This window comes from Acanthopagrus latus, chromosome 1, assembly GCF_904848185.1.
Source record: "Acanthopagrus latus isolate v.2019 chromosome 1, fAcaLat1.1, whole genome shotgun sequence".
Lineage (NCBI taxonomy): Eukaryota > Metazoa > Chordata > Actinopteri > Spariformes > Sparidae > Acanthopagrus > Acanthopagrus latus.
Window position 1 is genome coordinate 12,934,987 of NC_051039.1, and position 16,795 is coordinate 12,951,781.

At 38.7% G+C, this 16,795-nt stretch overlaps 1 protein-coding gene across 1 annotated transcript; it reads right to left on the reverse strand.

The window, feature by feature from the left end:
• Positions 1-1,336: 1,336 nt before the first annotated feature.
• acer2 (alkaline ceramidase 2) lies at positions 1,337-16,789 on the reverse strand. The gene is made up of 7 exons (XM_037119795.1): positions 16,676-16,789; positions 14,477-15,005; positions 13,969-14,083; positions 10,208-10,349; positions 9,291-9,428; positions 4,729-4,866; positions 1,337-4,352 (listed from the first exon to the last, which is right to left on the reverse strand). The coding sequence occupies exons 2-7, from the start codon at positions 14,588-14,590 to the stop codon at positions 4,166-4,168; spliced, it is 834 nt and encodes a 277-aa protein (XP_036975690.1). The 5' UTR covers positions 14,591-15,005; positions 16,676-16,789; the 3' UTR covers positions 1,337-4,165.
• Between the last annotated feature and the right edge of the window lie 6 nt (positions 16,790-16,795).

Genomic DNA, 16,795 nt, shown 5'->3' on the forward strand with positions numbered 1-16,795 from the left:
AAAAATTATCTGCAATAGCGAATCGTGAAGCCTTTCATAATGACGAAAATGTTATTTGGTCATTTCACGTTCGTGGTTATATTCATTTTATTTTATTAATTCATATAATTTCCTAATGTATTTATTTACATAATATTAAACACACTTACAATCCCACTATAAGTCTGCAATAAGAGGTGAAATTGTAACACATCACATATTTAATTCAAGCGATATTCATACATAGGTGTGGAACACATCTGACACTTTCTGATTCATATAATGGCCAACACACATTATAACTTATTCATTTATTTTTGAATATATACTTAGCAATGATACACTAGAATACACCTAGAGATATAATCTTTTTCCTATGTTGCTGTTTGTACCTTCTTGTGTTTTATTAACTGTATCATCACCTTTACTTAATTTGGTTACACAGTAACACATACTTGAGCTTTTTGTACCCTTTATGATGCATACAAGATTAAAGAAGCATGTTTAAACCAGTGTATGCATATACTGTCTTCTTTGTTTAACCCTAACCCCACACATACAGTCATTTGTACATTTTTTGGTAAAATTCCAAAGACACTGATCAGTGACAGAGCTGTGGGGGACCAAGGGGCTCTGTGAGTGAACAAACTATTACTAGTTTTAGCAACTAGTTCGCATGTTCTCAGTTCTGAGACAGCTGAGTGAATTGAAATGAAGTGGATGGGGAAAATATTGCCTCCTGGTGGCAGAAAGTGTCTCCTGCATCATTGGGAGTCTCAGTCCTGAGACTTCTCAACAGATGCAAGACACATACAGCTGTAAAATATAAGGTCATGCATGTGAACAGCATGGAAGAAGTTCTCAGGTTCCTTATCATAAACAAAAGTGTCAATAGAAATACAAGTAAAAGTTCTGCGGTTGAAGTTCTACTTGAGTAAAAGTACAGATCAGTAGTACCAGTAACATAAATGTACTCACAATGCAAAATTGTCCCTTAAGATTGTCACATTATCGAGCATTGTAATGTGCCAAAAGAAATATTTATATTTTCAATCGTAATACAATAATTTGTAAACACAAGCTGCAATTGTGTGCAACAAGATAACAAATAATTATTTTAGGAATGCTGGGGTTTTCCATCCTGAGTGGGTTCAATCAAACTCACAACTAGAAACACCCTCAATGGCATGAAGGGACTTTGAGCTACAACAATGCATCATAGAAGTAACATAAAGTCATCATTCAGTACCTCAAAAACTGTGCTGAGGTTCAGTACTTGAGTAAATAAAGTTACTTTGACCACTGACCGGGAGAAAACATTTTCAATGCATCTTTTATGTAAAATAAACACCAGTGATCAGTTTGAGCATTAACTTGGTTTATTGCATAAAATAAAATAAAGTACTAATGTTCTAATCTATTACAAACATTGGTTTACAAAACAGGATAAATTATGAAAATAAATACCTCTGTGCAGTTTGTCTGTATTGTCAATGCAAGCAGAGAAAAAAACCAAACTGAGATTAATATACACATGTAAGTCCATAAATAGGACATTACTCACTGTTATGAGATCATAATCAAACCTCATGCCAAGACAAATATCACGATGCAGAGGGCAGCGTCAGACCCGGCTGTCCTGTTCACACACACTCCTTCAATCTGAGGATGACTCACTGAATTCATACCAACAATCCATCATCATGGATCAGACGCATGATTCAATAGGATTTGCAGCACAATCTAAGCATTCTTGGGCACATCAACAGTTTTGTTCACATTGTCAATACTGTCTGTATTTTCTCCTGAAGATAACATAAAAAAAAACAATTTTTAAAGAATGTTTGGCGATACAAAGGTAGTAATCATGCAATATCAAAAATCATTCTTCAAATTTGGCTACACGTCATTTACAAAAATATAAATGGTTTTTGGATTTCACAAAATACTTCATGTTATTAAAAAATACCACTTCAGAATCACAGAAAAAAAAATATTTGTTCTACTTCTTTGTAAATCATGATCTTTCATTTGACCCTTCATGAGTTATTTTAGCAGTTTGAGTTCCCAGAAGCCTCTGCAGGAGGACACGAGTAAAACAATATTAGTCAAACAGCTTGAGGCAGTTTTCGAGAACATCTACAACAATGGTTTGTGGTGAAAAAAAGCTTTGGTGCTCCTTGTCTTGTTTAACTTTGCAACAAACTTCCCTTTTTATATTCTGCACGCAGAATTTCTGTTTGTTTCAGTGTCATGAACACAGTAATCAAACCTAATCTGTCCCACAACCACAACCATTAGCCTATTTTTTCTATTTGTTATCAAATGCAATCATTACACTGCATTTCCCCTTTTAGAGTTTATGACACATGACACAAGGATACAACCGTCCTTTCTTTTGCCTATTAAATCCACAGTCCCGTTTGATTAAGGCTTTTTGCACAGTTTTTATAGTTTTGATGATGTTTAGCACAAAAGCACTGAACCTAAAATAAATAACCCTGATAAAAATTCAAAGTGTGAGGTCATCCAAAAATGAAAATTCAGTCATTTACTTCTAACCCTCATTGCGATGGAAAGTCAGGTGAAGTTTGTGTGTCAACAAGACATTTCTGGAGCTTCACAGTGAAACAGCATTGCAGCAGTCTCCTAAACAACTGAAGTAGATGGGGACTTGTTTACAAAAAAAATATATAAAATGGCTCCATACAGCTTGTCCGGCATAATGAAATTCTCCAAAAAAACCGCAAGAGCCCAAAAGTGGTTCACGTGTGGTTGCTCTCGTGCACCCACTTCAGACGGGATGCTGACGCTTCTAACTTAGCAGCGATAGTGAAGAATTTGGCTTAGAAATGGGTATAAATAATGTCTTTTTAAAAATCAATATGGGACCCTGAAGCCTCTTGAGACCTGGATAATGCTGTAACGAGCCATTTTATGTTTTATTTTTGTGTTGTTTGTGTTTTATAAGAGAATGCTGCGTTGCTGTTTTGCTGTGAGACTCCAGAAACCTTCACCTGACTACAAACCTGACTTCCCATCAGCATGAAGGTGAGTAGATAATGACTGATTTCTCATTTTTGGGTGAACTTATCCTTTGAGAGTTGAGACGCCTGGGTGAGAGAGAAAAAATGAAGCATTAAAAGCCGTACATAAGCAAGCAGATATCTGAGTTATAATTGCACTCATCATGTTCTGAAACGCTACGCAGCACGTATTCAGCCATAGGATTTTGCGAACCATTCTTCATTTTGTGCAAAATAAGTAATTATTTCCTTGAATATTTCAACGCATCTTAATTTCACATTCTGTGTTTTTTTTTTTTTTTTACTTTTGGTTTTGGCCAATATCAAAGGGTACCTTATTCATTCAATAACATATGAATGATACAGAAAATAAACTGCATATTACATTGTTAGTTAACTAAATATATACAGGAATATATTAAACACATTTCTCATATACTATCTTGAACAATCACAACGGCATGCTGGGAGTGGAACACGGCACACCCATGACACAAAGAAGCCTATAGTGTTTCTGGTGGTTTAAATTAAATGACTCCATTATGTATTTCTTTAAAACACACAAGGCTTGGTGTTAAATACCTTCTTATAACACTACTTTAACATAAACCGCTGTGTTGAGCATAGTGAGATCAGATAAGCAACACAACATGAAGCTTTGATACTTAACGCATTGATCACAGTTAATGAATCCAGTGCTTTGTTGTTTCTGGTTTCATGATGGCCAGACTGCATCTATGAGATGCTGGGTTTTTTTTTACGTTTATAAAGGCAGTATAATGCTTTTATAATGAGGTTTTTTCAATTAGTACAAAATGTACAAAATCTCCTCTTTAGAGAAGCCTGATGCATAACACTAATACTGACAAGATCGCCTGTGAAAAGCCTGAGTACACTGTAAAGGTTTTCTTGGCTTTGATACTGTGACTATTTAAGAAGCCACTCAGTGTCGTGTTAAGACAAATTTACGACACCTTTTGTTCTTTGACAGAGTTGCATAAACACTGTTGTGTAGTGAGAACCAGACCAGGGACAGTAAAAGGAAAACATAAATCCTCACGTTTAGACCTACGTGCTACATCACCCAGTCACGAGAGCACCGGTGGACACGGCCCGACTGCTTGGACACATCCTGGTGGGGGAAGCGTTCAGCAGCAGGCTTAAGTCACCTTGATGGCAGATTTCTTGTGGACGCAGAGTAAGGAAACGTAGGGCACGCCGATGAAGGCCCATTTCTCGTTGGGCCAGAACATGATGACGGGTCCTCGCTCCGGGGCCTCGGTCGCGACGTCAAAGTAGGCGAAGCAAACGCAGCCCAGGTAGGAAGCCAGACAAATGAGGATGTGCCTGTGAGAGAGAGGAGTTAGAATGAACCAACAAACATGTGCTTTATACCTTGTGCTGTGAAATTTGCACATCTATTGATGAGACAGTCCATCGCTTCAATTCAAACACTGAACGGCTCTTTTCAAAACATATATTTTACATATTTGTTTGTATATTTTTCATATGTTTTACCTATACTTTTTTTTTTTTCAATGACTGACTGATTCTAATGGCAGCAAGTTGAAATCATCTCACTACATCTGAATCCAAATGAATCAAATTGCATTAAAATTGAAAGATGAATATACTTTTAGTACTTATAAGTTGTGTATGTTATGGAGTGTTTAAGTTTTAATGTTAATCATGACTGCTTCTTCTGAGCTGTGTTTGATCTTACCAAGCACAGTGTAAGTAGGGAAAGTTGACAGATGACCACATTTCGCAGAATATCCTGTCACTGATCCAACAGAGCAGAGCCAGTGCCCACCAGATCCCTGAGACCAGGCCAAGCTTGAACACGCGGGGGTTTTCACACCTGCAACGACCCAACACAGCACTGAGAAATGTGTACAGCCGTGAAAACACACACATAAATACACTGTGACTAACAATGTTGTTCATTATTACATAGTAACATTATCAACAGACCAACAGCAGCTGTTTTTCTGTATTTTTACATTTAATTTCATTAAATGTGCTTATGTGTAGGATCAGTGCAAATACAAAACAACAAAATGTCCCAAACAAAAGCAATTTATGAGACACAAGTCATGAATGTGCAAGTTGAGGATTGTGATAATTTCGTTACTAAAAAAGCAGCCTAACACAATCTTGTGTTGTGGAAACAAAGACACATAGGGAAGTTTTGAATAAATACTATCAGCTGATACAACTGGGGGCATGGAAAAAATGAAAAGTAAATAAAAAAGTACTTGAAATAACCACAATTACTTTTGTAAAATGTTAGTTGGATTGGGAAGAATTTTTTGTGGAAGGTCTTTTTCAGAATACACTATGTGTTTAACAGGCTGTGTTCGTCAGTCCAGGTCGGTGCGTTTACATTCACACCTTCAATGTCCATAGCAGTTTATTGTTGTGATTGTCGGTGCACACATTCTTTTTTAACGTTCCTTATTTTGGGGACCTAACAAAACAGTGAAAAGTATTCTGTTCTACGTCTCTGTACAAATATCTCCTGGTGGACACACCACTGACCTACAGAGACATGTGCTAATCCAGACTGCTGCTGATAAACTATTCTTAGTCTTGTCCTCCTTAGACACACAGACACAGCCGTGCAGCTGACTGGCAAACACCGGCTGCCAAAACAAAGACTGACTAAACTGTGGTGACGATGAAACTCACGACGATGCAGTCACTGTTACAGTCTGTCACCATCCCTTAGGTCAGAACATTTCATAAAGTCATACCAGTTTACAAGCACTTAATTTGGGTTGCCATTGTTTCAGGGAGAAAAGAATGTTGGGATGAGACAAAGTGTTTCTATAAAGGACTACAGCCCAGCAACCACAACAATGCAATAATATTCAGATAAACAAAGAGCATCACTCAGCTGGAGACGCCATGGATATTTTATATCTACAGACCACTTTTAAAGCTAGATTATGTGACTTTTGCTGTGGCTGCCTGTTGTTATTACAGTATAACTCTATGTCAATTAATGAATCAAACTAGCAAATTGTACAGTATGTTACATAATTGGTCCAGAAAGGGAGTAGAGACAGAAAAACTGGTGTCAAGGCTGCTCATGGGCAACAGGAAGTACAATAATAGATGGCCAGTGATAGGTCCACCAAGAGGGAAATAGGCCATTAAATTGTCATCAATACTGTATGATACTGTAAGTATTACGATCCATTATTTTCAAGTGGCAGCAATTCCTGACAATGAATAAAGTACAGCAATAAGTCAGCTATAGGCTCAGTATCTGATTTAATGTACTGTACATACAGTACAGCGGCCATAAGCTGGTCAACACCCCTTCCTGTTAACAAACATCAACCGACAGAACCATGACCACGCGGCTGGATATCAGCTCAAACAGAAGCGTGGCAGATAAGAAGCATGATGTGAAACCAGGAATTCTCCTGAGACACGCAGCGCAATGGAGAGTTTGACTGTTGGAGACAAAAGATAAGTGAAGGAAAGTCCGGTCTGTCTATCTGAGGTGAGGCACTGCTGAGAGGCTTCACTCACTCAGGGGAGAAGAGAGGAAGAGGCACCACGAGATCAGTCAAATATTTATCAAAGACACGGGAGATAAGTCTTCATGCACTGGTGTCAATGCTGGAAAGGCATAGATACATACTAGACGACTATACTCTATTAAAGAATGTCAGAATGGATTAATCAATCACAGCACATCGTACAGTTTCGTTGATATTTTGAAAGTGTAAACATGGTGATGTAAGTCTGACAGGGCAGGAAACGAGACTTCAGGCAATCAGACTGGATGTAAACAATCCAGATTGTCTAAATTACTTTATCCTGAGGGTAAGGGAGAGTAAGCATATTGTACAAATACCTCATTACTGTACTAAACTTTTTCAGGTATCTGTAATTTACTTGAGTGACAAACCTATTTTCTTTTTCATTGTTTTAATGCATTTGAGGCAAATTATCAATTATTTTCATTTTGCGTCATTGAATACCGAATTCCCAACATCACATGGCTGATTTCAACCCATCAATGTTATGACGCCTGGCAGGCGTAGGGAGACTTAATGATGTAACACGACAAAAACAGAGAGAGAGGGAGATAAAAGACGCGTTAGTGACTTGTGACTGCAGAGACCATGCAGCCGTCTGCCTGGATTTTCTCATTTTCTTTATTTATTGCTGGGTGCAGGAGGCTTTACCAACTCAAGATGTCGGTATCTGTAGGTCACATTAAAGAAAATGTTAAATAAGAAAGGACCTCTGTGAGTATTGACCCAGTGATGCTGCAAAAAATTAACATATATAATGTACACTGTTGTTGGCGCAGACAGGAAACAGTAGAAAAAACTAAAAAAATAGGTCATAGTGATAAACCATAGTAAAGGAATACTAATGTAAGGATATACACGTTTTTTTTTACTAGATATCATTTTAGATACAGTATTCTTTATAAACTTGTTTGTGCTTTGGGGTTACTTCCTTATCAAGTTGTGTATTTTTAAAGCTTTGCGAGACAGCAAAGGGTTAAAACAAGAGCGGGACTTCAGTCAAGAACAACATCTGTTGTTTCAATTAAAGCTTTAAATATTACACAGCTGGTATGATACAGGCTGTGGATGGTATCCAGCCGTTGCTCTCACTCATTTTTCAGGAACATAACCACAATGGGCTGCTACCTGACCTCCATAAATTACTCAGCTATTATTGCAAAACTGTGATTGGTATCATTGGTTCAACACTTCCCAGTAATACTAATATATGTAATCTTTGTAATGGATGTCCTGTACATAAGACAGGTTGTTTTTGTCAAACTGGAAGTGACTTGAATGGGTGCCAACATGCGTACTGTAAAAAAAAAAAACAAACAACAACAAAGCAGTCCGCCGTTTCTAAGGGCAAAAGTCCATCAGCCAAGGGCCGCGGGAATTCTCTCCCACTTAGTGGAACAAAAACAGGCGTCCTCTGTGGATGACTGGCACTTGCAGAAATGTCAAGAATTGCTAACAGGTTGAACAATAGATGACTGAAAGTTAAAAGAGTGACGGGCGGTGAGGACGGGATGTGGGAAACGAAAAACAAAGGAGCAGCCCCACATTACTGTGACGAAAGAAGGCTTGTTGTGTGTTTTCAGGAACATTCTTTCACATCATGACGCCCTATAATTAGCTATGAACGGGCAACATGTCATCAGACACTGGGGGCACAAAGGGGCGAAGGTGAAGCATTAATGTACTGTTGACCACAGAGAATGCATCCTGACACGGTATTCTTTTTATTGCTTGACAAATTAACATCACAGCTGCCGTGTCACTGTGAGTCCAGTGTAGGGTTGTTACAGCATGAATGTTTGAGCAAAAGTAAAACGCGTTGCATTCCACAGAGGAGTTTAGTTGTTAGGAAACAATAAGAAATTCTAACTGCTGCTGATGCTAATGTTAGCTACAGCTCATGTTAACTTGCGAATACATGTAACCTGTATGAAGTGCAATCGGTACCAGAAAAAAGGGCAAATAAATCAATGAAACAAACAATCACAGAAGACAAAGTCACGCCTACATTTACAGAAAGTTGTGTGGTAAGTTACAATTTGTGATTTGCCTCCTGAAACTATTTATCTTAGAAAGTTATTTTGCAGCCTGTGGAGCTACAGAGTACCAGAGTTGATTGCATTTGATTAGACATGCTTCAGATTTCCCTGATAGCAGCTGATTTATTAATTTTACTAAAGTCTTTACCAAGACATTTCTTAAATTCTAATGTAGCCTGATTTAGTGCATCACTAGCTAGCAGTTTAAGGAACACACATACTGTGATAAAGATTCTAAACTCCAAGGTCACTTGTTAAGGTTGTCACAAAAGGCCACATCCCGCAGTCTTCTTTCACAGGCTCTATGGCCAATTAAGGCAAGCTTCAACAAACTTTGGAGGGACTTTATACACAAATTGCAATGGATTTCAAAATAGTGGTGCAACCCACTCTTGTTGAATAAACTGTGTTGCTTACACATGCAGACAATCGGTCATCCCACAGTCCTGGAAAAGTTACTCACTTATTATTTCACAAGTTAATTAAATAACAACTCAACACTTAATATTGTATAGGATTATTTCCTCGCTCTCAGAACTTGAGTCAAGTTGGTGAGTGAGGATAACATCCTGTGCCACCCTTGAAGCGACGAAGAAACATGGGTGCATACATAGTATGACGGATCAGGGCTGCACCTTCACCTCAATCACCTGTGTTGTTATCCAAAAAAAAAAAAAAACCTGTTCACGAACCTTTTCAGCTCAGTGATGAGCAGTACGGTGCAGGGGATGCCCAGGGTCATGAGTGACAACGAGTTGACGACGGGTTTGACGAAGGCCAGCCCAGTGGTGATCCCTGACAAGATGCCTATGACCACTTTGAACCTTGACCTAGATTCATGAAGGAAAAAAAAAAAATGTCAGAACAGAGTTTTGCCCTCTGTGGTGAAATTCAGATGGAACGTTGGCTCTTAGACAGAAAGCACTTTCACACTCTAACCAGATACAGTAATAAAACAAAAACATGGGGAATATTTAAAGCGACAGGCTGAAGTGAAAGAGCAGCCACGACGACTCTGCAACAATGGAAAGAGAAGTTAAGACATGTGATGCAGCTTTTACTGGTGTCAGCTATCTCAGACAGGCCTATTATTAAACAGGCAGTCATAGCAGTGGAAACATCATATGACATCTCAGTGGCCAACAGTGAGCTGCTCAGACAAACCTGCTCAGCACTCACATGTGAGAACATCCTGTATGTCCACCGGAAATACTAAAGAAAAGTCACACAATGCAAGGAGAGTTTCCTCCTGAGTTCAACTGATCAGCTGAAGGCCTGTAAACCAGCTGCAAGTGGACGAAAATCTGCATGCAAGTGTCAGTTTTAAAGGGACAATTCACCCCATTATACTTTTTTCCTCTTATCTGTAAACTAGGTCAATCTAGATTGTTTTGGTGCAAATCCTCCACCTTTGTAGATATCAGCTACAGAAATGACTACTGTCTCTTGTATAAAATGGAACTAAGCTTTTTTTGTATTTACTTTATTTGCACACACATACAAGATGATTCCTGACACACACACAAAAAAAAAGACTCTACAGGTAAGATTTTGGGGTGAACCCTCAGAAGGTAGTTATTCGGACAGCGTGTTACACTGGTCAACATACCGATCCCTCCTGAACATCCTGGGCAGGTATCTCTTGGGAAACCACATGGCGATGGCACACATCAGCACCCAGAGTATTGCCAACTCATCCAGCATCTGGCCGAGGAAGCTCAGGGTGGCGTGAAAATACGTCGATCCGATGCCTGAAAGACAGAGAGGCAGACGCAAGAAAAAACATTTGTCAGAAAAGAGAGACGTCATCGGTGTGTTTATGAGATTGTGCCCTTTTAAAAAATGCTTATAAATGTCACTTTTTAAAGAAAGCATAAGAGGGTCAGATTGTGTCAAAAAAACATAGCTTAAAAGGACACAAGCTCTTTAGTTTTGCAACTTCAGTGTTGTGAAATGATAAACAAATGAACCCTGTAACCTTATGAACTTTGTGTCAAGTGCTAAAAAACTGCAAAACTGTGTTTATTTTACAAAGTGCACAGCTGACATGTTTCCATTTCCACTTATCAAATGTGACCAACATGATGAAAAAGTTGCAAATGACACCTCTAAATGAAACACACAGATCGCATGTGTTGGAAGTAACAAGTGAGAAACTTTAGGGACGTGAGGCCTGACCGGCAGTCTTCTGTAAAGTTACTCACTTGGTGCCTCTAACACTGAGAAACACCTGCAGTGTTTTGGCAGAGAACACAAAATCTTTACAGTTATAGTTAAAAATAGGAAGCGGTGTTACTGTGAGTTTTAAAGTGCTGCGGAGGGACGGATCAGTCGGTGCCCATTTGTTATCACGGTCCAACAGACCTTCTGTTATCAGCACAATCTGTTTTGAGAACAGCCTCTGCAGGAGATTCCTACAGTTGCACAAACTTCTTTTTCTCAAAAAAAAAAAAAAAAGGGGGGGACCGAACATATACAGACTCTTAACTTTCTCATGGAAGTTAAGAGTCATTTTGTCAACCAAAAAATGCCAAACATTAATTGGTTCCAAGATCTGAAGTGTAAATATTAGCTACTTTTTCTTAGTCTAAACAAAATATTTGGGATTTTTGGACAGTTTGGACCAGGAAGTTGTGACCTTTTCTTCACAACTTTCTGACACTTTAGAAACCAAACTATTGAATTATGAGAGAACGTAACAAATGTCTATAATTGGTATTTTAAGCAGGAAACGCAGTAATCCCAAACTGTGTGAGCGACACACACAGCTGAGGCCAGAACCAAAGAAAAGAGGCTGAATAGTGTCGTCATTCGAGAATACATAGGTTTGTTTTTCTGCTTGTGTCAAAGTTCATCCCGACTGCAGAGACAGGGGAGGAGAGATGAAACCGTGTAAACCCTCGCAAGCTGCGTCCTGAAGTTTTACCCCGCCTTCAGATCCCTGAAAATATACTCAGAGCTGTCGTGTTATGGAACGAGAGCGACTGAAATTAGAGGGCTGCTTTCATTTCCCTTTGGTTGGTGCACTTAGTCATGTGAAAAGACAAGACTGATACAACATTACGCTGTGCAGAACCAGAGCTAATGACCTCTCTCACATCTGACCCATTGTTCGAGTTCTTGCGGCTAACTCAGCTATGCAAATGGGCTGCAGTTGTTTTCCTCGGCCTGCTGAGGTCACCTGTCAGGAACAGAGGGAGGTCTGTCAGGTTATCTCTGCTGACGCTGCAGCGCCGACTGTTTTCATAACAGCAGTGAGGAAACAACTGTAATCTCCTCAGGACTGTCATTTACATAAAGCAGCGCCATTTAAGACAGAATTTACTGTGTCCAATCAAATGAAACGTTCAGCAATGGGCTTATTCATCCCGCCAATGAAAGAGCCCAGTCACAGTCTGTACAAGGGGGTAAAATGATTCAGGGTACCCTAAAGCTACAATGGAGAACAGTGACGGAGGCCAGTGAGTCCAAGCAGAGTTTTTTTGTTGGTGCACTTACTTGCAACGTACAGTATGTATAGTGTAATCAAAACATTTTTAGAAAATGGTGAAAAATATCAAGCAGTGTTTCCTCTAAATGTCTTGTTTTGTTCACAAGTTAAAGATATTCAGTTTACTGTCACAGAGGAGTAAAGGCAGCAGGAAATATTCACATGTATGTATTTTTAGGGTGTTGTATTGCAAGTTTTTCAAGCAAAATCACAATTTTGATGGCCTGAAGACTCACAAAAATTTGCAGACATGTCCACAAAAGTCCATAAAATCATTTTAGAAGTCTGGTATCTTTAATGTCTTGTGAAAAGTTAGTGTACTGTTGGACATTTCCAGGGGTCCTACTTGGTTAAACTCCTCCAAGGGCGCTAATTCTTTTGAAAGAATTACTCAAACTGACTACAAACATGATCAAAATAGTGGTTCATTTAACAGCTGAAAACTAATCAATTACATTCACAGCAGCTCTGATGTACTCTTACAGATTATTTTCATTATCAAATGATCCGCAGATTATTTTCTCAATGAATTGATCAAACTGCTTTTCACAAAATCCACAGCCAAAGCTGATATGATGTAACCACAAGCAACAAGCAAAACCTTCCAAATGTTGACTTTACTTGCATAGAAGACCAAGAAAACCACCAAATGTTCACATTTTAAAAGCTAAAACCAGCCACTTGTTGCTTCAGTGTAATAAGATGAAGAGTGAGATCTAGATAATTATGTCCAATTGATTCATCCAACAGGCAGTAACACATTTTCTAATCTCTTTTCTTATGACAGACCTCACACTGACACATGCTTTGTCAGTTAAAAGGGCACTATGCAGTTTTTAAGGAGAAGAAAAGCTGCTCTCAGAGGAAAATAAGGTCCCCAGAACACAGTTTGAAGCTAGAGAGGTGGCAGGGTCCGCCACATATAAACACATACCACTTTTCCACTGGTCAAAAATCCCACTTAAACCCGCGAAGATTTTTTTGCGTGCAATAGGAATGTGTACACTCTGCATTTACACCCGGGTCAAATACCTCGGTGCGAAGTGATGACGCATTATTGACATCCTGCGGTGGCGTGTAATTTAGGAAGGAATCTGGGATGCGGTCTCCTGCAGTCTATTCAAGACACCAGGATGTGGGTCGGGGTTGAAGCCAATTTTTGTAGTGGCCAAACCGCGTAACTACAACGTGAACTGATGCCCTACGGCCAATAGGCTAACACTGTGAAAAAAGCGTCTCCTAGTCAGTCCGATAACATTTGGGAAGTCTTGAAGAGCCATACAATCAAATTACAGTATCCACATTCAAGTTAGCCGGGCACTAAACAGGAAGTTATTCGGCTCGGTTGGCGGAAGTCTCCGTACAATGCGGAAGCTATGCAGAAGAACCCACAAGAACCCAACTGGAACCATTTCCGGCGAATTTGTGATGCGAAACGTGGCATCAGCGGCGTACAACATGACCCATCGGATAAAAATCTGGAAGTGGGAATGGAGTCAACAGGCGATTTTTTGCAGGTTGATCCGCTTTTTAAAAAAAAAAAAACAGCGTAGACCTGCAAATTTCGGTGGAAAAGCAAAACAGTTGTCCTTTAAGGTCAGTTTGTTTATTCAGTCATGAAAACAAAGAGTTTGTTTTAGTTTGCATTAAAAAAAATAATTAATAAATAGTCAATGAAGATTTTCCTCTTTTGATTAAGATTTCATTCCCAAAACTACAGAGTACACCTTTAACAAAATATAAACATTTCATATAGGCATGGATAAGCACTAGTTATTTTTTTCTGTGTGCTGAGCTGAAGTGAAGTTAGAAAAAGTGAACAGAAACGTGAAAGGTTAAAAAGGTCACCAGACAGACAGACAGACAGACAGCCAACTTACCAACCACAACCAGCAGAATCCATATGAGGTAGATCCCACTGTTGAAATGTGTTGCATATTGGCGGAACAAGCACATTAATATGGGCGGCAAAACAAAAAACAAAATGTTGCTGATCTGAAATGATAAAACAAAAGGAAAAGCTATGAGCAAAAAAAGAAAAAAAAGAAAAAAAAAAAGATTACATCACACCTGGACTGATCGTGTCGGCTCAGTGACAACGTGCTTGTCAGAAGTTGATCAGTGTTTTATAACAAACTATCAGCCAGAGCAAATAAAATTCAAAAAAAAGAAGAAAAAAACGGAGGATCTGTAACCTGAAGCTAACAGTTTAAAAACATCATGGTGACGGTGTAACTTAAAAGCTAGCTGTTGCTAACAAGGTGGAGTCGTATACAACGCTATATAAGAAAAGCAGTGCATCACAGAAGAACAGACACAAAGCCAGAGAAGCTGTGGGTTTGTCTAGCTGTCAACAAAAACAAATCACAATGAGACCTTCACACCGACCGTGTTGTAAAATTCTGCGATGCTGGGGTATATCAGGTAATTGCCTTCACACCAGTCCACCTCGGAGCTGCCAGCCTGCAACTGGTCCCAAAAAATCAGATTAACGTTACTCATGTTTCTGTCGGATGGACCAGTGAGAGCCGAGCAGACGACAACACTGCGAAGACTAGAAGAAGAAGAAAGAAGAAGAGGGGAAAAAAACACTCGAGGAGGAAAAGTCAGTATCCTCCGCTAGATGATGTCGTTTGAGACCTGACACGTATTGCACATCCACCAGTGTGACAGAGTACATAAATTGTCGCTGAGCTGCATTTTTAACGCGTCGGTCCGTCAACAAAGCCTCCTGTCCTGCCTGTCGTGACGCTCTGTGCTGTGCACTGACAGCTGCTCCGTCTCTGGCCAAAGAGCGTTCGAGCGCGGCGAGAGGGTTCGCTCCCGTCTACTTCCGTCTTCGGTGAAACGAGACCACAGCGGCCTCGGCTCCGGAAGTCCTCGTTTATTTGTTTATTTTTATCTTCTAATACATAACCTAAAAAAAACAACACAATGAAAAGTGATTGATTAGCTTTAAACAAACGTAATGATTTAACACGTTGAATACAATTTTACATACGGGATTAAACCACATGTTTAGCCAACAAGGTGGTGTGTACATTTGTTTTCACCTCAGTGAATTCTTATGGAAATAACATTTGTTTTTAGTGGTGTAGAGGAACTAAGTACTATTCAAAATGAGTGAGGAATATTGGGATATTTTTGTGTTACTCTTGATGGTTTATTCTGTGGCATATCTTAATTGTTATTCTTGTGAGTCCCCCAAAATAATGCAACGCATTTCTACTGACTTTTATTGCATATCCATGCACATCCATAAATGAACCCAAATCCTAATATCACTGAGGAGTTTTGTGTAGTGTACACTATAGTGTAATTTGGATGTACTTGTACTTTATTTCAGTATTTTGAATTTAACAAATACAGTTAACTGTGCTTCTTATAGAGACATATTACTGTACGTACATAGCTGAATGCCACTTGACATACACTAAATAACTACACACCTCACTTAGAATCATCTTGAGGTATAAGGAACTTATAATCCTTGTTTATTTTCATTGTATTGTGTACATTTTGAATTTTGTGGACATCTATTAAGTTGTATATGAGGTTTAAATGTATGTTTATACAAGTTATACGTACATCTTTTGTGCACAACAATTTGGCAGGGGATAAATAATGGTTAGCTCATCTTATCTCCATGACATGATATTTCACACTTCTGCTTAATTGGATTTCTTTGCCCTATTTAGTACATTTTATTCAGCAGCTGATTTTCAGATTCTAAGCTCCTACATGAGTAAATAAAAAACAATTCTTTGTTTTACAGTAAATTAAGATAACCAGTGGTATTAGTAAGATAATGAGCTCCATCTTGACCAGGATTGTTAAAATATTGCATACATGTTTATGCATCAATAATAATAAGATACTATGATATATTTTGTACCACTGACAGGGGCCACTCACATATTTTTTTTTATTTTTTTTTTTAGTGATAATACTTTACCCACACAGGTGTGGGTAATAAGGTAAAAACATATCAACTTGTCATTCAGTTTTCAAGATCTCATTCCAAAAGAAAACACAATCAAGGGAAGAAGTTATTTTGGGTATATTTCTCACACTGTAAAATGAGGAACTTTGTTCAACAGCTTCGTATGACATGTCATCAGTTCTGCATCAGTGAACTGCTAAAGACACAAGGTGGAGTGTACATTTAGACATTACTTGTGCAGGGCTTCTCTCTGACTGGACTGGGATGGTTGTTATCTTGACCTCACAGCTGCTAAAATACTCTCTGGCGCCCTCTGACCAACGCATGCGCAGTGACTCCATAATGCCCTCGTTGTGTTGATGTAATTTAGGCTACTTACATGATCATAACCATCGATTGTTGTGATCAGTTTGATAATGTAATTTATTTATCGTGTTTTGAGTTTTCAGAGGATTACAAGTCTTCTTAAGTTTCACACTCATGAGCGGGGGAGGTTAGCTTTATTCTGTCATGTGTCTAGAGTAAAGAAGATGAAACAAGTAAATAAATAAATAAATAAATTCGATAACCCAGATATGTTTTTTTAAGAAGCAAATTATTTTGACAACATTATTGGAATGTGTCTCTTTTCAGGTGAAACTTACCTTTTAATTGACACAGATATTTAAATTAAAGATGAGAATACATGTATAATTTGGTAATCGTTGAATGCATTTTTTGTTGTCTCGCTGTTCTCGCTTCTCTGGTTTGAAGTTGTTTAATAA